At 50.0% G+C, this 23219-nt stretch overlaps 2 protein-coding genes across 5 annotated transcripts in view; one reads left to right on the top strand and one right to left on the bottom strand.

Annotated features, from left to right (window-relative positions):
• The window catches only part of PI4KA (phosphatidylinositol 4-kinase alpha), a 145014-nt gene extending 144414 nt beyond the window's left edge, over positions 1–600 (bottom strand). For all 4 annotated transcript variants that reach the window (XR_004178955.1, XR_004178954.1, XM_031656473.1 and 1 more), the window contains exon 1: positions 384–600. Coding sequence is in view for 2 of the 4 variants with exons in the window: in XM_031656473.1 (XP_031512333.1) it covers positions 384–518 (135 nt within the window). In the remaining 2 variants the exon portion in view is untranslated. The remainder of the gene's footprint in view (positions 1–383) is intronic.
• A 180-nt stretch (positions 601–780) lies between these two features.
• Positions 781–23219, top strand: part of SNAP29 (synaptosome associated protein 29) — a 33149-nt gene continuing 10710 nt past the window's right edge. Inside the window, exons 1-2 of the mRNA XM_003905264.5 lie at positions 781–1140; positions 13231–13427. Of these exons, the coding sequence (XP_003905313.2) occupies positions 904–1140; positions 13231–13427 (434 nt within the window). The 5' untranslated portion in view covers positions 781–903. The remainder of the gene's footprint in view (positions 1141–13230; positions 13428–23219) is intronic.

Consider the following 23219-nt stretch of genomic DNA (forward strand, 5'->3'; position numbering starts at 1 on the left):
AGCAAAGCCCCAGGTCTTGACCCCTGGTCATCGGCTCATCCCACTGCTCCTCACTGACGCCCGCGATCCAGTCTCCACCCCCGCGATGTCACAAGATGCTCCCTGGGCCAGCAGCTCACGTCCTCCCTACCCCAATCCCACGACCTCCCACCTGCAGCGGCCCTGCAGGCCCCGCCGACCCCTCCCCCACGGTCCCTCTCTCTTCACCAGCCCCTCCCTCTGGGGCCTCCTTCCTCAGCTAGATCCCTCCGCTCAGACGCCCCCTCCCGCACAGGCTGCCTGCGAGCCCAGCCTCGGCCTCCCACCGACCTTCGTCCCGCCTCCACGCTTCGCCACCCCAGCCCCTCCTCCTGTCAGCCCGCGGCAGAGCCCGCCGACATTACCTTCTCCAAGGATGCTGGTCTCTGCACCGCCAGGGAGCGGGCCAGTGACAGGACCGTGTTGAAATAGAAACCCCGCGAGGCGCAGGAACCGGGGCCGCCGCCGCCGCCGCCTCCCCGGGCCGGGGCCGCCGCCATCACCTCACGCGCCGCGGCGGTGCCCGCCGGCTCCCCGCTCCCGGCCAGCGAGCGCCCGACCTCAGGGCGCAGGCGTAGGCGCATCCGGCTTTCCCGCCACGTGACCTCTCAGTTGCCGACACTAGATAGGGCGTGGCTGCGGGGCGGGCCCACCGCTGCAGGGGAGAGAGGGGATGGTCAGTAGGCTGCGGTTGCGCGCGCCGGGCGTGGGCCCCCCCCAGCCGACCTGCGCGATGGTCGGCTCCGAGGGCGGGGCCACGTGCGCGCGACGCGCGGAAGGAGTTCGCGCGACGATCGCTGGGTCGGCGGGCGGGGCGAGGCCCTGGACGGCGGCGGCGGCTGTCCTCCTCAGTCTCCTTCTCAGACCGAGAGCCACTCAGGCATCATGTCTGCTTACCCTAAAAGCTACAATCCCTTCGACGACGACGGGGAGGACGAAGGCGCCCGGCCCGCCCCATGGAGGGACGCCCGGGACCTCCCCGACGAGCCCGACGCGCCAGCGGACAGGCAGCAGTACTTGCGGCAGGAGGTGCTCCGCAGGGCTGAGGCCACCGCCGCCAGCACCAGCAGGTCCCTGGCCCTCATGTACGAGTCCGAGAAGGTTGGGGTCGCCTCTTCCGAGGTGAGCCTGGGGCAGGGCTGGTGTGGACCCGCCGGAGTCTGCGTTATCGAACGGAGACGAGAAATGTTTTGCTCACAATCTTGAGAATTCTCAAGTTGCCTAGCATAGATTCTTGCACCTTAGTGACTCGGTGGTGGTAACGGTCTGTTAACTATGTGAAAGTGTGTGCATCTGGGGTACTTGAAGACAGCAGTTTACCCCAGAAATCTTCCTTAGCTATTAGTCTACTTAGTTGATTTTTTTTCTTACGCCTAGCTCACGGGGAAACGCCAGATTATTTTCTGTGCAGGTGAGTAAAAATTCTGAACAACAGGTCCTGGGTTAGGGAAATGGAGAATCTGTTTTTTCGACATTATTTCCTGTGTAAAAGTCTGGCACGGGGTTTCGGCCATTCTTTCCGGAGTGAGCCAGAAAGAGAGGACTATGTGCCTGCGAGTGTCAGGTGGTACCCTGAAGCGTCAGGGCAAGTGGTCCACGAGTTCTTCCCGCGTCATCAACCACATCTCCACCTAACCAACAGAGATATTGAAGGCCTGTCCGCCTAGACAGCTGCCGAGTTGACCAAAGTCTGAGTTTGGTTGAGTCCAGGGCCTTACCTTTACTTCCCAAATCCTGGACACACAGTGTGTGGGTTAAGAGTCTATTGCTCCAACTCACCTTCATCACTTCTTCCCATCTTTAGATTTCACAGAGAAGTACCTTCAATAACAATTATTGTGGCCAAGCGCGGTGACTCACGCCTGTAATTTACTCAGCACTTTGGGAGGCCGAGGCAGTCGGATCACCTGGGCTCAGGAGTTCGAGACCCGCCTGGGCAACATGGCGAAACCCTGTCTTCACTAAAATTTTAAAAAAAAAAAAATTAGCTGGGTGTGGCAGCGCACCTGTAGTCGCAGCTACTCAGAAGGCTGAGGTAGGAGAATCGCTTGTAGGCGGAGGTTGCCATGAGCTGAGATGTGCTGCTGCACTCCAGCCTAGGCAACAGACCGAGATCCTGGAGGGTCGTTTTTTTTTTTTTTTGAGATGGAATCTCGCTCTGTCGCGTAAGCTGGAGTGCAGTGGCACGATCTCGGTTCACTGCAACTTCTGCCTCCCGGGGTCAAACGATTCTCCTGCCTCAGCCTCCCGAGTAGCTGGGACTACAGGCACGCGCCACCACACCCGGCTAATTTTTTTTTGTATTTTTAGTGGAGGCGGGGTTTTGCCATATTGGCCAGACTGGTCTCAATTCCTGACCTCAGGCGGTCCGCCCGCCTTGGCCTCACAAAGTGCTGGGATTACAGGCATGAGCAACCGTGTCTGGTAGAGAATTATTCTTCATTGTACACCACATTCTCTCTTCAGCCTACTAATGAAACAGTTTTGTCTGGACAGAGTAAAAAAAAAAAAGGTTTAAAAAAATGTAATAAGCTGGGTGCGGTTGCACTTCTGCAGTCCCAACAATTTGTGAGGCCGAGTTAGGTAGATCACTTGAGCACAGGAGTTCAAGACCAGCCGGCGAAACTCCATCTCTACAAAATTTTAAAAATTAGCCATGCATGGCGGCATGCCCATGTGAGTGCAGCTACTCAGGAGGCTGAGGCAGGAGGATCGCTTGAGCCCAGTATGTGAAGGCTGCAGTGAGCCATGTTCATACCACTGCACTCCAGCTTGGGCGACAGAGCCACACCCTGTCATTTCCCTTTGCTATTTTCTTGGGTTACTTTCCTTCCCCACCTCTCTCTGTTCATGTATCTCTCATTGATCCACCTCCCTGTGTTTTTGTTTTTGTTTTTTTTTTTGAGACAGATTCTCGCTCTGTCACCAGACTGGCGTGCAGTGGCACCAACTTGGCTCACTACAGCCTCCACCTCCTGGGTTCAAGTGATTCTCCTGCCTCAGCCTCTTGAGTAGCTGGGACTATAGGCGTGCGCCACCATGCCCGGTTAATTTTGGTTTTAATAGAGATGGAGTTTCACCATGTTGGCCAGAATGGTCTCAATCTCTTGACCTTGTGATACACACACCTTGGCGTCCCAAAGTCCTGGGATTATAGGCGTGAGCCACTGCGCCTGGCCCGCCTCCCTGTGTTTAACTGTTGGTTTTTTGTTTTTGTTTTTTTGTTTTGTTTTGTTTGAGATGAAGTCTCACTCTGTCACCCAGGCTGGAGTGCAATGGCGTGATCTCGGCTTGCTGCAACCTTCACCTCCCCAGTTCAAGTGATTCTCCTGCCTCAGCCTCCTGAGTAGCTGGGATTACAGGCATCTGCTACCACACCTGGCTAATTTTTGTTTTTGTTTTTGTTTTTGAGACAGAGTCTTGCTGTGTCTCCCAGGCCAGAGTGCAGTGGTGTGATCTCAGCTCACTGCTACCTCCGCCTCCCAGGTCAAGCGATTCTCCTGCCTCAGCCTCCCGAGTAGCTGGGATTACAAGCACCCGCCGCCATGCCCAGCTAATTTTTCTGTTTTTATTAGAGATGGGGTTTTGCCATCTCTAATAAAACATCTCTCATGTTGGCCAGGCTGGTCTCAAACTCCTGACTTTAGGTGATCTGCCCGCCTCAGCCTCCCAAAGTGCTGGGATTTGGGATGTGAGCACCGTGCCCGGTCCTAACCTTGTTGAGGAGGTTTTGCTTGTAGTTCTTCATCTCATACCTACTGGATTCCTACGTTCCATTCTAAATAGAAAGTCTCCACTTAGATTTGGGAGGATTGCCTGAGATTTTAGAGCCCTGGTGAATGGGTCACATGATCGAGGATCTCAAGCCCAAGGAAGTCAACTAACAACTATTTGAGGAGACATCTTTGTAAATTGAGAACAAATAAAGTAGGAAATCAGAATGATTCAAAGTAGGGCATTGTGGCAGAGGATAAACTTGAATCTAGCTTTTAAGGCTGAGGTTTACACAAGAGGAGTGAGAATAAGGGATGTTCTTAGGGAAGACAGGAGAATGTGCAAACACACTGGCCCAGCAACAGAGCTCCTAGGTCCAGAGAAGGGATGCGATAGACTGGGTGTGTGAGAGGACAGGGGATGGAGGAGGTAGCTTAGGAGCCCTTCAAGGTCATAGGGAAAGTTCTGGTCTCATAACGCAGGAGAGGCAAAAATATAGGTGTGAGTTTGATATAGATTATGATGACATGCCCCATGCTGCCCCCAAAGGTCTTTCTATGCAATGGGGACTATGAGAGCAGAGGCAGAGTGGCACTTCAGGCATATCAGGCTTGGCCAGGCCAGGCATTGCTGTGAGAGGTACAGTGTGGTCATGACTGGGCAGGTGACAAGTGCTCTTGTCAGTGAGACAACACGTTGGAATTTTCCAGGATTGGATCAGTTCTCAATTATGAGAAGTCCTGGGAGTCCGGAATGACCTACATCCACACCCCACCCAGTGTTCTCCAAGCTGTCTATGTTTTTGTCTTTTGTTTTGGGGAAGGTTTTTTGAGATGGGGTCTCACTCTGTCAACCAGGCTAGAGTGCTGTGGTGCATTCTTGGCTCACTGCAGCCTCTGCCTCCAGGTTCAAGTGATCCTCCTGCCTCAGCCTCCCAAGTAGCTGGGACCACAGGTGCACGCCACCACATTCAACTGATTTTTGGTATTTTTGGTGGAGAGAGGGTTTTGCCATATTGCCCAGGCTAGTCTCAAATTCCTGAGCTCAAATGATCTGTACACCTCAGCCTCCCAGTGCTGGATTACAGGCCTCCAAGCTGTCTGGCCTCCAAGCTGTCTGGCCTCCAGGCTGTCTTTGAATCACTCTAATGACTCTTTCATTCCCTTTGGGGTTGGGATGGGGACAGGGGAGTATGAGCTCTTTCAGCCCTCAGTGCACAGTGTGGCTTCCAGCACATTCCAGTGTACCCTGCTAACCACCCAACTTAGACGGGTGCCTCCTGGTTACCCAGCACTGTGAAACATGTCAACGCATGACAGATTTATGTCAAAGATGAGGACTTTACAAATAGGTTGGGAAGATCATAATTCAGTCCCAACTTAGCAGGAAAATGGCTTAATTAAGTCACCTCTAGCAAAGAGAACTGCCCTTCTCCTACTGTGAAACCTGACAAGGTCTGTTTCTCACAAAGGCTCAGGTCACAGGCTATGACCACAGAGGAACGGAGAAGTAGTGGGAGCAGGGCAGGTTTCCTCAGGCCGACCTCATAGGTGCTTTATAGAACTACAGGGAGGCTTGTAAGCCATTCATCTCTTTCCCTGTTTGGTAAGCATGATTTCTTTTCTTTCCTAAGGTGTGATTTTTATGAAGAGATATTCCAATCACATGGTTAAAAATTCAAAACATACAAAAGGGTGTAGTCTTCTCCCACTTCCCTCCCTATCCTCCCTCTGCCCCTAAAGCAGCCAGTCACTTTCCCTCTTTCAGTGTTTTGGGGAGGTAATGCTGTGGATAAAGATGGGGTTTGTTTGTTTTTTTTAAGTGGAGTATTCTATACATTCTGGTCTGCATGTGCTTAATAGAATGGAGGTTGTTCCACACTGATATGTAATGAGCTGGGCTTTCTTTATGGGTATGTTGTATTCCATTGAACAAATGATTTCTATTTATGCAGCCTGTCCCCTAATGAGCATTGAGGTTGTTTACATCTTTTGGTGAGTCTATTTGCATCCTACTTGGACATGGTTTGTTTTTTTTTTTTTTTTTTTTTTTTTTTGAGACGGAGTCTTGCTCTGTCGCCAAGGCTGGAGTGCAGTGGCCGGATCTCAGCTCACCGCAAGCTCCGCCTCCCGGGTTCACGCCATTCTCCTGCCTCAGCCTCCCGAGTAGCTGGGACGACAGGTGCCTGCCACCTCACCTGGCTAGTTTTTTTTGTATTTTTTAGTAGAGACGGGGAACATGGTTTTTGTACACCCTTTCACCACTCCCAATGGAGGAGACCCACCTGCCCAGAACACTCCACTTCCCCACTTGTAGCTGAACTTACTCCACCGAGGTTTTCTGGGGCCCGAGATCTCGGTTCAGGGGAGTCCAGCAACAAACATTAGACCAGGGTTGGAATGGCTGGCACAGTAACATCAATGGAAAGGGACAGAGTTTGAGAGTTCAAACATGATGCACTCAGCAGCCACCGCCAGCACATCCTCCACACCGTCTCATGCAGGGGCCCACCCATCTCTGTGTCTTTCCAGCACACAACAGTCACCCACACTGGGCATTCAGTTCAGAGGTGGGAGAGAGGAGGACACCCCTCCTACCCCAGGAGCAGAGGCCGGGAACTTAGAGTAGATACATTGTCAAAAAGCGGTATCCTCATCCTCAGCAATGCTGGTCTTGGAGCAGCCCACTCCAAATTAAGGGCTGTGCAGACCAGAGTCAGCCCTCTGAGGCAGTGTGTGGTGATGCTGATGCAGTCAGAGTTCTTAGCAAAAGCTGATGGATGGGGACCGGCAGCTGCTAAATAAAGTAATTCCTCAAATTTGTAAATGTCAGCTGTGGAAGAGTAGCAGTCTCTTTCTTGCTCAACTTTCTGCCCCCACACTTCTCAGCACAATGTGCTTAAGTGTCATTAAGGACAACAATTTCGCTCCCGAAATTGTTGCCAAATGAATAAGTGACCTGGGGAAGGAAAGGAAGGAGGGAGGGAACAGAAGATTGCCTGAAAAAGGAAGAGAAAGTGGGGTGGAAAGAATGCATTGAGCTGTGTGCCTTGGTTGCAGTGCCTGTCCCATGACCAGAAAATGCATCCCAACGCATGGCAGGCTGTGTCTAGCAGGTGGGAGGGAGTCTGGTAGAGAAATGGCATTGGACCACATATTCACCACTAAGTCTGTTCAGGATTTATTCTTAATTAATTTTTAGTAAACTATCTATGATTGAATTTGACCATTGATGGCCGGGTATAGTGGCTCACACCTGTAATCCTAGCGCTTGGGGAGGCTGAGGCAGGTGGATCCCTTGAACCCAGGAGTTCAAGATCAGCCTGGGGAACGTAGTAAAACCCTGGCTTTTCAAAAAATACAAAAATTAGCTGGGCGTGGTGGCGCACGTCTGTAGTTCCAGCTGCTCAAGAGGCTAAGGTAAGAGGATCTCTTGAACTGGGGAGGTTAAGGCTGCAGTGAGCTGAGATCATACCACCGTATTCCAGCCTGGGTAACAAAGTGAGACCCTGTCTCAAAGAAAAAAAAAGAATTAGACCATTGATCCTAGGCCAACTTGCTGGCTTGTTGGCTGTAACAGGATGCCTTCTGAGGATGGGCTGGTGGTTCGAGCGTCTGGCTGCTCTTTCCTGGGCGTACCCACTCACAGCTGCCACATTGTCCCAAGGAACCTTGCTTTGCTGACCAGGAAACATGCTGTGACAAGCTGAGCGGCCATCTGCTATACAACTTTCTGCCTCCGAGGTGTTCTCAGAGTGGGAAGTGTTGTAGGGAGGTGTTTGGGGGTTCCCAAGACCACCCTCAACTTCCGTGATTCACTGGAAGGCTGCCCAGAACTGTTATGGTGATTTCTTACAATGAAAGAATACAGATTAAAACCATCAAATGAAAAAAGTGCATAGGGCAGCGTCCAGGGGAAACCAGGCACAAGCTTCCAGTTGTCCTATCCCCATAGAGTCATGGGGACAACCCTTCTCTAAGCAGTATGTGACAACACACACAGAGTATTGTCAACCAAGGACCCTCACTTAAGCCTGGGTGTCCAGAGGTTTTTGGGGGTCTGTCACATAGGCATGGCTGAGTATAGTCTCCAACCCCACCAGAGGTCAAGCTGATAACGTGTAGCCCAAGACCACCATCCTATATTACATTGTTAGCATAGTCTGTCTGACCTGGCCTAAGCTTAGGCTCACTTAAACACTCTTATCAGGCAGGATATTCCAAAAACAAGAAACCAGGCTAGGGCCAGACTTCTCTTTGGAATGTGGAGTGTATGGACAACCTAGAACTGCTGAGCTAGCCTTTTACTCAGCCCCAGGTCAGCCTGCACACAGGTGGTGAGGGGCACCAGCACTACCGCCTTTGCCCTTGGTGGTTTTTCCTCACCCTAAGACCCAGTTTGTCTCTGAATCCACCCCACACTGTGGCTGCCACAGTCAGAGCCCCAGGTTTGAGCATGCACCATGGGTGCTTACGTATTCCTGCCAGGGCTTGTGCCTGTGCACACTCCCTTGGGACAGAAGAGACAGAACAAAGATAAATTTCAGATTTCTAGATTCAGCTCGCTGACTCCAGATTGGCCTCCATCTACTTAGGATGAACCTTACTTATCAGAACCTGAGTTTCCGAGCTCAGTGTGAGAAACACCGTGTTGATGCCCTTCCTTAGGAACCTGGGGAGGACTCGGTCACGGAAGCCCACCTGATGTTATAAGATGTGTTGGCTTTGAATTGCAGTTGGGATCTGGTGGTCACTGCTGCCCTTTGAAGGCCTTAGCGACATCCTGTGGGTGTTCCCTGCCGAGTCCTCTGGGTAGCCCTGCTCACTCCCCACACAGTTCCTCCGCCCTTGCACGAGCTGCACCCTCTGCCTGGTGCCCTTGCCCCACCCCAACTCTTTGTTGTGGTTTGTGTGTGTGTGTGTGTGTGGTTTTTTTTTTTTTTTTTTTGAGACAGAGTCTCGCTCTGTCACCCAGGCTGGAGTGCAGTGGCCGGATCTCAGCTCACTGCAACCTCCGCCTCCTGGGTTTACGCCATTCTCCTGCCTCAGCATCCCGAGTAGCGGGGATTACAGGTGCCTGCCACCTCGCCCGGCTAGTTTTTTGTATTTTTTAGTAGAGTCGGGGGTTTCACCATGTTAGCCAGGATGGTCTCGATCTCCTGACCTCGTGATCCGCCTGTCTCGGCCTCCCAAAGTGCTGGGATTACAGGCTTGAGCCACCGCACCTGGCCTTGTTGTGGTTTGTTTTTAAGAAAACTAAGTCCGAATGGACAGGACCCCCAACTTTCTTTTTTTTTGAGACGGAGTCTCGCGCTGTCTCCCAGGCTGGAGTGCAGTGGCCGGATCTCAGCTCACTGCAAGCTCCGCCTCCCGGGTTCACGCCATTCTCCGGCCTCAGCCTCCCGAGTAGCTGGGACTACAGGCGCTGCCACCTCGCCCGGCTATTTTTTGTATTTCTTAGTAGAGACGGGGTTTCACCGTGTTAGCCAGGATGGTCTCGATCTCCTGACCTCGTGATCCGCCCATCTCGGCCTCCCAAAGTGCTGGGATTACAGGCTTGAGCCACCGCGCCCGGCCGTCCCCCAACTTTCTGACTGCCTAACTTCTCAGTCTCTCCTCCAGCCTCAACAGGGAGCCTCTCTGACCCCCACCTTAAGCTGGACAAAGAGTCTGCAGGGAGAGGTGACTCTGTGTGTGTATGTGTTTGTGTGCATGCGTGCAATAGCTTTATTCTCTGCCTACAAGACTGTAAGCTCAGTGAAGCAAGGACTCATCTGCCTGCCTTGGATTCCCAGCATTGCAATGTTGTCAACAAATGAAAAACTGAGATTGAACCTCACTCATCTTGCTCTCTGTCAGACTGTAAACACTATCAGGACAGAGGCTTGGGATTGCTTCGTGGACAAAGAGAGAACTCTTGTTGGGGTTCAAGGGAGTAAGAAGAGCATCACCTGTAATGCTTAGTAGTCACTGAAACAAGGAAGCGCTTTGCATGTGCGTCCTTTACGCTGAGGGCACCTGTGGAGCTCACTTCCCTCGCAGCCACTCAAGTCCCTTCAGGGACCTCATTCTCCCAGAGGAAGGTGGAGAAGACGTGCCGTGGCTCTGTGGAGGGGGGTGTGGACATGCCTCAGGACCCGGAGCGGTTGAGGCCTGTCTTGGTGATGGCTGGGGCACAGGTGCCTGCCCGGCGTGTCCTTGCAGACTGTCAGTGTTCTCTTTCCTGGTATTTTGGTGTTTGCTCTGCCAAACCCTTCTTCTTCATTGGTTGGAACTAGGTCACAAGCACATTAAGTCTGGTCATTTCCTCTGCCTTCTGGGGGTGGATTTTGGCAGAAGAAATGCCTCCTCCCTTGCTGGCCTGGTGACCTCCAGTGAACACTAGCTTCCAGCAAACAGAAACTTCCAGAAGCCAGAGCAGCACTCACTCGCCTGGTCTTCCAGCCTCACATGCAAGACACGCCACCCTCACAGACTTCTCTGTGCTTCCATCTAAACATCTAAATCAGCCATCTGGTTTCCTTAACAGTAGCACAGACTCTGGGAGTTTGAGAGAATGTGTCGCTTGTGAATAGGAGAAAATAAGTCCATACTGGGGAAGGTAGCTCTCCAAACTGAGATGAGGAAGTCAGGGTGGGAGGGTGAGTGGTCATGGGTTGGCCCTGATGGGAGGAGCTCCCCATAAGGGAAACTGAGGACCCCCTTGCTAATGTGACAGCAGAGTGTTGGCCACCCCTTCATTCCCCAGCCCCCAACCTGGCTGCTGTGAGTGTCTTTCAGCTACAGATTATTCTGTCTTCTACAGCCTGCAAAGCTAGCTGAAACTGGACTGTTAGAAAAACGTGTAGTTGCTGGAGAAAATCTCTTTAATCCTAATGTGTAGCTCTGCCTTATTCCAGAAAAGACCACAGTATGGACATGAAGATGATAAACTTGAGGTAATGGAAGAAGCAGAAACACCAGATATGTTAGCAGCTCTTTTTTCTTTTGAAAACTAGCCCTTGCAAGATTTGCTTGACATACTGAGTAACACAGTCCAGAAAACATTTTTCTTTTTAGTTAAAAAAGGCTGATGGTTTTTTCAGACATGTCTTGTGAACTGGCGAAAAATGTAAATGTTGAAAGCTGTAAAATTCAGCAGTTCTAAGTTTATTTCCAGCAAGAGTTAAACAAAGTTTAATAGTAAATTCAACCAGTGTTTTAGCTTTTTGCGTATACATTAGGTTTTTAAATTTCACCCATTAAACAAGGACTTAGATTACAAATTGATTCCTTAAGGACTTTAAGGAAGCCACAACTATTTATTTATAGTTGCATTTTGCTCTTCTGATTACAGTTGCATTTTACTCTTCAGCGATTAAAGCTTTTTTTTTTTTTTTTTTTTTTTTTTTTTTTTTTTTTTACTTTGTTTTTAGGCATCAAGAGAGAATATATCTAAAAAACATTTGCGGCCGGGCGCGGTGACTCACGCCTGTAATCCCAGCACTTTGGGAGGCCGAGGCGGGCAGATCACAAGGTCAGGAGATCGAGACCATCCTAGCCAACACAGTGAAACCCCATGTCTACTAAAAAGAAATACAAAAAATTAGTCCGGCGTGTTGGCGGGCGCCTGTAGTCCCAGCTATTCGAGAGACTGAGGCAGGAGAATGGTGTGAACCCAGGAGGCGGAGCTTTCAGTGAGCCGAGGTTGCGCCACTGCACTCCAACCTAGGTGACAGAGCGACACTCGGTCTCAAAAAAAAAAAAAAAAAAAAAGTATTTGCATAGTTAGTGTAATTGCTAAGCCACAGGGTGATGCGTGGATAACAGATTCAGAGGAAGGCAGCTGAGGGCAGAGGCTACCTGAGAGCAGGAAAAAGAAGCTTGAGAGCCTTCTGGCTGGAAAGGCAGCTCAACAGATGGGCCGCAGCTGTAGATCAGTTCTGAAGCAGGGACTGAAGCAAGTTTGTCATAAATAAAGGAAAGTGGTAGTGTTGCTGTTGTGGTGGATGTATATCCACAACCAGAACCTTCAGCTCTGGAGGGACCATCAGGCTGCCACTGTGACCAGAGAGCATCACTCACGTCTCCACTGGGCAGATTTGCAGAGACTCATCTGTGAACAGAGCAAGTCCCTGCCTCCTGGAGCTCATATGCTGTGAAGAAAAGAGAGGCTGGGTGCAGGGGCTCATACCTGTAATCCCAGCACTTTGGGAGGCCGAGGCAGGTGAATCACCTGATGTCAGGAGTTCAAGACAGGTAAAACCCTGTCTCTACCAAAAATACAAAAAACTAGCTATGCGTGGTGGCAGGCGCCTGGAATCCCAGCTGCTCTGGAGACTGAGGCAGGAGAATCGCCTGAACACAGGAGGCAGAGGTTGCAGTGAGCTAATATCATGCCACTGCACTCCAGCCTGGATGACAGAGCGAGACTCCATCTCAAAATAAAACAGAAAAGGATGTGGAGAAGAGGGTTGGTGGTTGGAAGGAGTTCTCCTTTAGGGAAGATGTCTGGGAAGGCCTCAGAGAGTGGCCTTTGAGAGGAGACCCTAATTGGATGAGGGATGAGAGGCTGAGCCATATAAGTATCCGGATGGAAAACATTACAGGCAGAGACAGTGGTGTGTGCAAAGGCCCTGGGACAGGGTCACCCATGTTAACAGATTTTAAAGCTGGAATTGCGGATGAACTAGAGTCAGACATTAATAGGACCAGAAGGGACACTGGTCCCTGAAATAGAATTCGAGGATTTGACCATGGCCAGGAGGCTCAGGTGGCCCACTGGGACCTCCTAAAGTGGGAACTTCATAAAGGAAGAATATAAGAACCAAAGTCCAGGGGGCAGTGCCAGGCCCAAGTCTGTGAGGGTTCCCAGAATTGGTGGGCTAGAGAGAATCTGCTTCCAGTTCAGGCCCTGGACTCTGAACCTCACAGGCACATTGCCATCCATCTTACCCGCTCCCCCCAGCATCGAGATGGGGTCTTGCTCTGTTGCCCAGGCTGGAGTGCCATGGCACAATCTCAGCTCACTGCAACCTCCGCCTCCCAGGTTGAAGTGATTCTCCTGCCTCAGCCTCCCAAGTGACTGGGATTACAGGCACCCACCACCACAGCTGGCTACTTTTTGTATTTTTAGTAGACAGGGGTTTCACCATGTTGGCCAGGCTGGTCTTGAACTCCTGACCTCGTGATCTGCCCACCTCGGCCTCCCAAAGTGCTGGGATTATGGGCATGAGCCACTGCGCCAGGCCTCTGCTATCCATCTTAACATGGTGCCGTGAACCAGCCTCTCAGGAAAAGGGTCTCATGAACAAATGAGGAAAGCAAGCAGAGGTAGGGCAGGGAGGGAGAGGCAAAGGAACGTGTTGTTGGAAAGGGTAGTGTGCCCCTCACAGATGATAGTACCCGTCTCCAGATGTGCCCACTGAGAGTTTATGAAGTGGCTGCTCCATGTGGTCCTTGACTGCCCTAGGGGAGAGTCACAGAAAGCTATAATACCACCGCCTCTTGGTTTCCCCAGGAGCTTGTCCGTCAGCGAGGAGTCCTGGAGCGCACAGAGAAGATGGTGGACAAGATGGACCAAGATTTGAAGATCAGCCAGAAACACATCAATAGCATTAAGAGCGTGTTTGGGGGGCTCGTCAATTACTTCAAATCCAAACCAGCAGAGGCCCCACCTGAACAGAATGGCACCCTCGCCTCCCAGCCCAACAGCAGGTGAGTGTGTCTTCTACCATCTGGGTATAAAGGAGCAGAAGTGAGGATTAGTGCAAATGACCAATACTTTCAGTCCACGTCAGTGTCATGAAGGGATCCAGCAACCCTTTAAGTTACTCATCAGGATATTTGTCCTCAAACATTGTTAAGCCAGAAACTGTTCTTCCGTGTTCCCATGTTCACTTGATTGACATGTAATCTGTCAACTGCTTCTCCGATAATTGTGACCCCACTACTTTGAAAGAGAGGGTGTTCACCTCAGCGTAATCAGTACAAATGTGACTCACTTCACATAATTTTTGCTTTAAAAAGTCTTTAGGGCTGGGTGCAGTGGCTCACACCTGTAATCCCGAAACTTTGGGATGCCAAGGTGAGTGGATTGCTTAAGTCCAGAAGTTCAAGACCAGCCCAGACAACATAGTGGGACCCCAGTCTTTACAAAAATTACCCAAGCATTGTGGTGCACACCTGTAGTCGCAGCTCCTCAGGAGGCTGAGGTAAGAGGATCGCATGAGGCCTGGAGGTCAAGGCTGCAGTGAGCTGTAATGGTGCTGCTGCACTCCAACCTGAGCTACAGCGGGAGGCCCTGTCTCAAAAAAAAAAAAAAAAAAAAAATTTATGTCTAAATTTGTCATATCTAATCCAATTCACCCATTGATTTTCATTTTAAAATTACAAGACTGAGCTCAGTGGCTTATCTGTAAAATCCCATGCTTTCAGAGGCTGAGGTGGGAGGATTGTTTGAGACCAGCCTAGACAGCATAGCAAAGACTCGTCTCTATAAAAACTAAAGAAAAAAAACAATTAGCCAGACATGATGGCACTTGCCTATAATCCTAGCTACAGGGGAGACTGCGGTGGAATTATTGCTTTAGCCCAGGTGTTAGAGACTAGAGTAAGCCATGATGGTGCCAGTGCACTACAGCCTCAGTGACAGAGTCTCCCTGTCTCTAAAAAAATATAAAAATAAATAATTAAAATTAAAAAAATAAAGATAGAAGTTGCTTTCCTCAGGTTTTGGCTTGAAATATAAAATCACACATGAGATTGGGGGCTGGGCGCTGTGGCTCACGCCTGTAATCCCAGCACTTTGGGACGCTGAGGCAGGCGGATCTCAAGGTCAGGAAATCGAGACCATCCTGGCTAAGACGGTGAAACCCCATCTCTACTAAAAATGCAAAAAATTAGCTAGGCGTGGTGGTGGTCGCCTGTAGTCCCAGCTACTCAGGAGCCTGAGGCAGGAGAATGGCATGAACCCAGGAGGCGGAGCTTGCGGTGAGCTGAGATTGCGCCACTGCACCCCAGCCTGGGTGACAGAGCGAGACTCCATCTCAAAAAAAAAAAAAAAAAAAACTTACATGAGATTTTGGTAGACTTCAGTGTTACATGTTCAAGGATAAAGGAATGGAGTTTCTGCTAAAATAGATTACTACTGTTTGTATTTTAGATCATTGTGTCTTTTTATTATTAAAAACAACATGGCCATATTACAGATAATCTGTACATACCACGACACAAAAACAGAAAATTTCGTTTTTCCCCTTATTCAGTATTTTTATAGTTGTAACCATAGTATTTTTTTGGTTTGATAGCCTTTTTCTTCCATTTAACCCAGAAAAAAATGTTTGATATTATAACTCGGGTTCCATAACCATCTTTCTCTCTCTCTCTCTCTCTCTCTCTGTTTTGTTTTTTTATTTTTTATTTTACTTATTTTTTTTTTTTTTGAGACAGAGTTTCGCCCTTCTTGCCCAGGCTGGAGTGCAAAGGCGCAGTCTCGGCTCACTGCAACCTCTGCCTCCCAGATTCAAGCGATTCTCCTGCCTCAGCCTCCCAAGTAGCTGGGATTACAGGTGCCCACGCCATGCCTGACTAATTCTTTTTTTTTTTGAGACGGAGTTTCGCTTTGTCACCCAGGCTGGAGTGCGGTGGTGCAATCTCGGCTCACTGCAAGCTCCACCTTCCGGGTTCACGCCATTCTCCTGCCTCAGCCTCCCGAGTAGCTGGGACTACAGGCACCCACCACCACAGCCGGCTAAGTTTTTTGTATTTTTAGTGGAGACGGGGTTTCACCGTGTTACCCAGGATGGTCTTGATCTCCTGACCTCGTGATCTGCCTGCCTTGGCCTCCCAAAGTGCTGGGATTACAGGCGTGAGCCACCGTGTCCGGCCTAATTTTTGTATTTTTAGTAGAGACGGAGTTTCACCATGTTGGCCAGTCTGGTCTCAAACTCCTGACCTCAGGTGATCCACCTGCCTCAGCCTCCTAAAGTGCTGGGATTACCGGTGTGAGCTACCACGTCCGGCTTTTTTATTTTATTTTATTTTATTTTTTTTGAGACAGAGTCTCACTCTGTTGCCCAGGCTGGAGTGCAGTGGCACCATCTCAGCTCACTGAAACCTCCATTTCCCAGGTTCAAGCAATTCTCTTGCCTCAGCCTCCCAAGTAGCTGGGATTACAGGCATGTGCCACCATGCCCGGCTAATTTTTGTATTTTTAGGAGAGACGGGGTTTCTCCATGTTGGCCAGGCTAGTCTCGAACTCTTGACCTCAGATGATCCGCCCGCCTCAGCCTTCCAAAGTGCTGGGATTATTATCGTGAGCCACCACATCCGGCCTCTCTCTTTGTTTTAATTCTGTAATGTGGAACTTTTCTTTTTCATTTTATTTATTTATTTTTTAAGAGACGAGGTCTTGCTATGTTGGCAAGGTTGGTCTTGAACTCCTGGCCTCAAGCAGTCCTCCCACCTCAAGCCTCTGAAAGTGCTAGGATCACAGGCACGAACCACCACACCTAACTGCAGAGCAATTTTTTTTAACGCATTACTAAGGTACAGTAAAATGCATGCATCTTAAGTGGAGAATCAGTAACTGTGAACCTGTGTGCACTAGTGTGGCCACCACCCAGATCAAGATGTAGGGTATGGTAGGGAAGAAATTAGATAACTATTTCAAACTCAGAGTGGGGCTGGGGAGAATCCAATGTAGGTAACAAAGCTGGCGGTGATAGCAGAAAGAACAAGCACAGGCAGGTGAAGCCATCAGACTTATGGAGAGGTTCAGGCGTGGTGGCTCATGCCTGTAATCCCAGCAGTTTGGGAGACTGAGGCAGGAGGATCACTTGATCCCAGCCTGAGCAACATGACAAAACCCCGTCTTTACAGGAAAACACAAAAATGAAGTTGGGCATGGTGGTTCAGGCCTATAATCCCAGCACTTTGGGAGGCCGAGGTGGGTGGATCATTTGAGCTCAGAAGCGTGAGACCAGCCTGGCCAACATGGTGAAACCCCGTTTCTCCTAAAAATACAAAAATTTGCCAGGCGTGGCAGTGCATGCCTATAGTCCCAGCTACTTGGGAGGCTAAGGCAGGAGAATCCCTTAAGCCTGGGAGGCAGAGGTTGTAGTGAGCAGAGATTGCGCCACTGCACCTCAGCCTGAGTAGCAGTGAGACTCTGTCTCAAAAAACACACACACACACACGAAAATTAGCCGGACATGATGGTACGTGCTTGTGGTCCCAGCTACTGGGGCAGCTGAGGTGTACCTGACCTTTTGGCATAGGTAGGAGGATCACCTGAACCCAGGGAGGTTGAGGCTGCAGTGAGCCATGATTGTACCAGTGTACTCCAGCCTGGGTGACAGAGTGAGACCCCGTCTCAAAAAAAAAAAAAAAATACTGCAGGAAGGACCTTGCAGAGTTGGCCCTGGGAACCTGTAGGCCTCAGTGAGTGCCCTGGGGAGGCATTAGCTAAGGTTGTGAGGGTTGGTTTGTTTTTTTGGCTCAGCCATAATCACCATTCTGGGTTCTCCAGCTCAACCCTAATTTTAAACATCTGCCATTTTCCTCCAATTCTAGTTGTTGCTTGTTTTTTGTTGTTGTTGTTTTTTTCCAATATACATCAGAAAGATGTTTTATATCCTAATCTTTGGCCACATTTAATTGCCATAGGAGAAGGTGGGATGTTCATTTGTTTTGGTCTAAGACATCCTCCGTGTACAAACTCAGGAGCAGAGTGAGCCCTTGGAGGAGTGGGAAACTGGCAGGTTTGTGACTAGCACCCTTTCACAACCTTCCACATCCTACATACCTCTTCACAAAGGCTGCTGCTGGGGCTCTTGGAGGCCCCTACATCCCTGAACGTAGCTATGAAAGCCATGGAAGTCCTGTGGCTCCAGGGGCAGTTTTCTTTTTTTGGAGCATCTTGAAAACTCAAGGGCTTCCCAACAAAGGCTTCCATCAGTGAGGCAGCCATAGATATTTCAGTGAGGTGGGCTTTGTCTCTTGGGAAGTCCTGTTTGTCCTTGGCTGACAGCTTTCCAAGCCACTTGTTCTCATTTCCACTTAAAGCTCCTGAGTTCCTATCAAGGTCCCCAAAGTCATGTACCCTGCCTGGCGTGCCCCTAGATTAGCCCTAATCAGTTGTAGCATTCTTACCATCTCTTAGTAAATTCAAGAAAGCAAAACTTTCTTTTTTTTTTCTTCTTCTTTTTTTTGAGATGGCGTCTTGCTCAGTCGCCCAGGCTGGAGTGCAGTGGCACGATCTCGGCTCACTGCAAGCTCCGCCTCCTGGGTTCACGCCATTCTCCTGCCTCAGCCTCCCGAGTAGCTGGGACTACAGGCGCCCGCCACTATGCCCGGCTATTTTTTTTTGTATTTTTAGTAGAGATGGGGTTTCACCATGTTAGCCAGGATGGTCTCGATCTCCTGACCTCGTGATTTGCCTGCCTAAGCCTCCCAAAGTGCTGGGATTACAGGCGTGAGCCACCGCGCCCGGCCGCAAGCAACACTTTCACCCATGCTCTGCAGTTCTGTGGGAGCAGAAGCTACAGGAATGCAGTCTGTCTGTTGGAAGATACGGGGGAGGCAGACAGTCCACAGGGATGCAGTGGGGACCCAGAGGAGAGGGAGGTTGGCCCTGGGGACAGAGGAAGGCTGCACAAAGGACCTGACCTTTTGCAGAAGGTGAAGGTTTTGAAGGAACCCACCAGTTGAAGGAGGGGGTTGGTGCAGACACATGGCAGACAAAGCACAGGGGAAGCCGGTATGAAGGAAATTGTTGGCCATTTCAAGGGCCCAGCAGGGCCAGGCACGGTGGCTCACGCCTGTTATCCCAACATTTTAGAAAACTGAGGCAGGACGATCACTTGGGGCCAGAAGTTCAAGACCAGCCTGGGCAACATAGCAAGATCCTGTCTCCACAAACATAAAAATTTTTTAAAGCTGGGTATGGTGATACACGCCTGTAGTCGTATCTACATGGACAACGAAAAAAAAAAAACGAAAAGGGGCCGGGCGCGGTGGCTCACACCTGTAATCCCAGCACTTTGGGAAGCCAAGGTTGGTGGATTATGAGGTCAGGAGATCAAGACCATCCTGGCTAACACAGTGAAACCCCGTCTCTACTAAAAATACAAGAAATTAGCCGGGCGTGGTGGTGGGTGCCTGTAGTCCCAGCTGCTCGGGAGGCTGAGGCAGGAGAATGGCGTGAACCTGGGAGGTGGAGGTTGCAGTGAGATCACGCCACTGCGTTCCAGCCTGGGCGACAGGGAGACTCCATCTCAAAAAAGAAAAAAAAAAATGCAGTAAATTGTGAGTAAAATTTCTGTGATCCTATCAAAACCTTTAATCCATAAATGCAGGAATACTGTCACTTAAAATCTTTTTTTTCTTTTTTTTCTTTTGAGACAGGGTCTCTGTCACCCAGGCTGGAGTGCAGTGGTGCAATCTGCTCACTGTCTCCTCCACGTCCCAGGCTCCAGCAACCCTCCCACCTCTGCCTCCCAAGTAGCTGGGACTACAGGCGTGGGTCACCAAGTACGGCTAATTTTCGTATATTTTGTAGAAACAAGGTCTCACTATGTCTCCCAGGTTGATCTCGACCTCCTGGGCTCAACTGATTCTCCCACCTCAGCTTCCCAAAGTGCTTGCATTGCAGGCATGAGCCACCGTGCCTGGCCCACTTAAAAGCTTTTTTTTTTTTTTTTGAGACAGAGTCTCATTCTGTCACCCAGGAGTGCAGTGGCACCATCTCAGCTTACTGCAAGCTCCGCCTCCCGGGTTCACGTTATTCTCCTGCCTCAGCCTCCTGAGTAGCTGGGACTACAGGCGCCCGCCACCATGCCTGGCTACATTTTTTTTGTATTTTTAATAGAGACCGGGTTTCACCATGTTAGCCAGGAGGGTCTCAATCTCCTAACCTCTTGATTTGCCTGCCTCAGCCTCAAAAACTTTTAAAATGAGTTTCTCCTAATCAAACTTCTATTCAGCCATGCATTTCCTGCGTACATCATTATCACGCAAACCCTTCGGCCTTCTCTGAAATTTCATCTCTTGGGAAGCCCTGTTTGTCCTTGCTGACAGCTTTCCAAGCTGCTTGTTCTCATTTCCACTTACAGCTCATGTGTTCCTGTCCCAGATGTACCCCTAATTTGAAATTCTCTAACTTACTGAAGACTTGGTTTCTGACCAGGAATCACCCTCTCTTAAACCTACTTATCACTTCTCTCACTCTCCCTAGAAATTGGCTTTCTTGGCCTGGCACGGTGGCTAACACCTATAATCCCGGCACTTTGGGAGGTTGAGGTGGGTGGATCACAAATCAGGCAATTGAGACCAGCCTGGCCAACATGGTGAAACCCTGTCTCTACTAAAAATACAAAAATCAGGCCTGGTGCAGTGACTCACACCTGTAATCCCAGCACTTTGGGAGGCCAAGGAGGGTGACTCCCCTGAGGTTGGGAGTTCGAGACCAGCCTGACCAACATGGAGAAACCCTGTCTCTACTAAAAATACAAAATGAGCCAAGCAAGGTGGCACATGCCTGTAATATCAGCTACTTGGGAGGCTGAGGCAGGAGAATTGCTTGAACTTGGGAGACAGGTTGCAGTGAGCCGAGATTGCACCATTGTACTCCAGCCTGGGCAACAAGAGCGAAACTCCATCTAAAAAACAAAATTAGCCGGGCGTAGTGGCACTCACCTATAATCCCAGCTGCTCAGGAGGCTGAGGCAGGAGAATTGCTTAAACCCGGGAGGTGGAGGTTGTGGTGAGCTGAGATCGTATCACTGTACTCCAGCCTGGGAGACGGAGCAAGACTCCATCTCAAAAAAGAAAAAAAAAGAAATTGGTTTTTTTGTGGGGGAGTCTTTTTTCACAAAGAAACCATGTTTTCCTCATTTATGTATTACCAGTAGGTATGTGATGGCACTTGGAAAGAATAAAGCCAGCATTGAGATGTGCAGGCTGAGAGGTGGCCAGGCAGACTCAGAAGCCAAGCATCTCCTCCTACTCCCAGCCTGGCAATGCACAGCCCACCGTGGTGCTTAGAGGAACCAGTTCTGTGTTCTAGACTTTCAGTCACAGCTTCCATGGGGTGAAATCCTGGAGTGTTAAACCCTTCCATTCATGAGGCTCTGCTGCATTCTACCCATAACTGGAGCCCTGGACCTGCAAAATCCTTAGTTTGCAGGAGTCTGAATTTGCTCTTGCAAGTTGGGAGTCATTAAAGACTTTAACTGAAGAGGTGCTTGCCAGTATTGCTTTAGAAGGATGCCCAGCACCCATGGAGAGTAAGGATTGGAAGGGAGGGGATTGAATTGAGAGGCATTGCCATAATCCTTGTTAAAGGTAAAGAAAGGCAAGGCAGGCCGGGCGTGGTGGCTCAAACCTGTAATCCCAGCACTTTGGGAGACCGAGGTGGGCAGATCACGAGGTCAGGAAATCAAGACCATCCTGGCTAATACCGTGAAACCCCATCTCTACTAAAGATACAAAAAATTAGCCGGGCGTGGTGGCGGGTGCCTGTAGTCCCAGCTACTTGGGAGGCTGAGGCAGGAGAATGGCATGAACCCGGGAGGTGGAGCTTGCAGTGAGCCAAGATTGCACCACTGCACTCCAGCCTGGGCGACAGAGCAAGACTCCATCTCAAAAAAAAAAAAAAAAGGCAAGACAGAAGGAGAGACTGGGTTTCTGGGCTACCTAGGGTGTGGGACATCAAGAGGGCATTTGTTTTGCCTGGATTGCTGGGAGTAGCACTGTGTAGGAGGAGGGCAAAAATTGCGAGTAACCCTGGTTCCCAGATTGGCTGGCAAAGTAGTCAGGCTGCTGTTGAGATAGAGAAGAGCAGGCTGTTGAGGAGGCACAGCTCCCAGCTGGAGGCACCTGCCACACCTTAGGGGGCTCAGCAGAATGTCGGGGATCAGCAGGGCATCAGGCCTAGTCTAAATGACTTTGAGTTGCAAGAGCTGTCCCTGTCTACAGCCAGAGTCAGCAAACTAGGCCACGGAGCAAAATCAAAGATACAGGGACTTATGTGATGAGAAAAAAACGTATTTTCACCACTTTTTAGTGACAAAATTTAAAATATAAAAACAGTGGCCGGGCACAGTGGCTCACGCCTGTAATCCCAGCACTTTGGGAGGCTTAGGCAGGCGAATCACGAGGTCAGGAGATCGAGACCATCCTGGCTAACACAGTGAAACCCATCTCCCCTAAAAATACAAACTATTAGCCGGGCATGGTGGCGGGCACCTGTAGTCCCGGCTACTTGGGAGGCTGAGGCAGGAGAATGGTGTGAACCTGGGAGGCGGAGCTTGCAGTGAGCCAAGATGGCGCCACTGCACTCCAGCCTGGGCTATAGAGCGAGACTCCGTCTCAAAACAGAAAAAATAAGGTAATAGGCTGGACACAGTGGCTCATGCCTCATGCCTGTAATCCTGGCACTTTTGGAAGCTGAGGCCGGAGAATCGCTTGAGCAGGCATCTGTAATCCCAGCTACTCAGGAGGCTGAGGCAGAAGAATAGCTTGAACCCGGGAGGTGGAGGTTGCAGTGAGTCGAGATCACACCACTGCACTCCAGCCTGGGCAACAGAGCAAGACTGTCTCAAAAATAAAAATAAAAATAAATTAAAATATTGGCCAGGCACAGTGGCTTATGCCTGTAACCCCAGAACTTAGGGAGGCTGAGGCAGGCGGATCACCTGAGGCTCGTGACCAGCCTGGCCAACATGGGAGTGAAACATATCTCTACTAAAATACAAAAATAGGCGGTGAGAAACAACCTGTAATCCCAGCACTTTGGGAGGCGGGCGGAGGATCCGCGAGGTGGGAGATGAGACCATCACAGCTATCTGGTGAAACCCCGTCTCTACTAAAAAATACAAAAACTAGCGGTAGTGGCGGGGTGCCTGTAGTCCCAGCTACTCGGGGAGGCTGAGGCAGGAGAATGCGTGAACCGAGGAGGAGGAGCTTGCAGTGAGCTGAGATCCGACCCTGCACTCAGCACAGGTGACAGAGCAAGACTCCGTCTCAAAAAAAAAAAAAAAAATACAAAAAATAGCCAGGCGTGGTGAGGTGAGGGGCCTGTAATCCCAGCTACTTTCGGGGACCCCTGAGCAGGAGAATCACTTGAACCCCGAGGAGACAGAGGCTGCAGTGAGCTGAGACTGTGCCATTGCACTCCAGCCTAGGTGACAGAGTGAGACTCTGTCTCAAGAATAAAGCAGGGTGGTGAGTGCCTGTGTTCTCAGCTACCCGGGAGGCTGAGGTGGGAGAATCAGGAGCTTAGGAGTTAGAGACTTCAGTGTTTGCGCCATTGTACTCCAAACTTGGTGAGAGAGAGAGACCCTATCTCAAACAACAACAACAAAAACAGTAATAGTTGAATATAGTATTTTGGTAATGTAAGTGCACTAATGAGAACAATGAAACTTTTGAGGTTCTAAGTTTGTCATCTGAGGTGCAGATGGTCATCTCTAAGGCCATTCTTTGCTCATGAAATTTTGTTATGTG

Source organism: Papio anubis, chromosome 16 (genome assembly GCF_008728515.1).
Source record: "Papio anubis isolate 15944 chromosome 16, Panubis1.0, whole genome shotgun sequence".
NCBI classification, from domain to species: domain Eukaryota; kingdom Metazoa; phylum Chordata; class Mammalia; order Primates; family Cercopithecidae; genus Papio; species Papio anubis.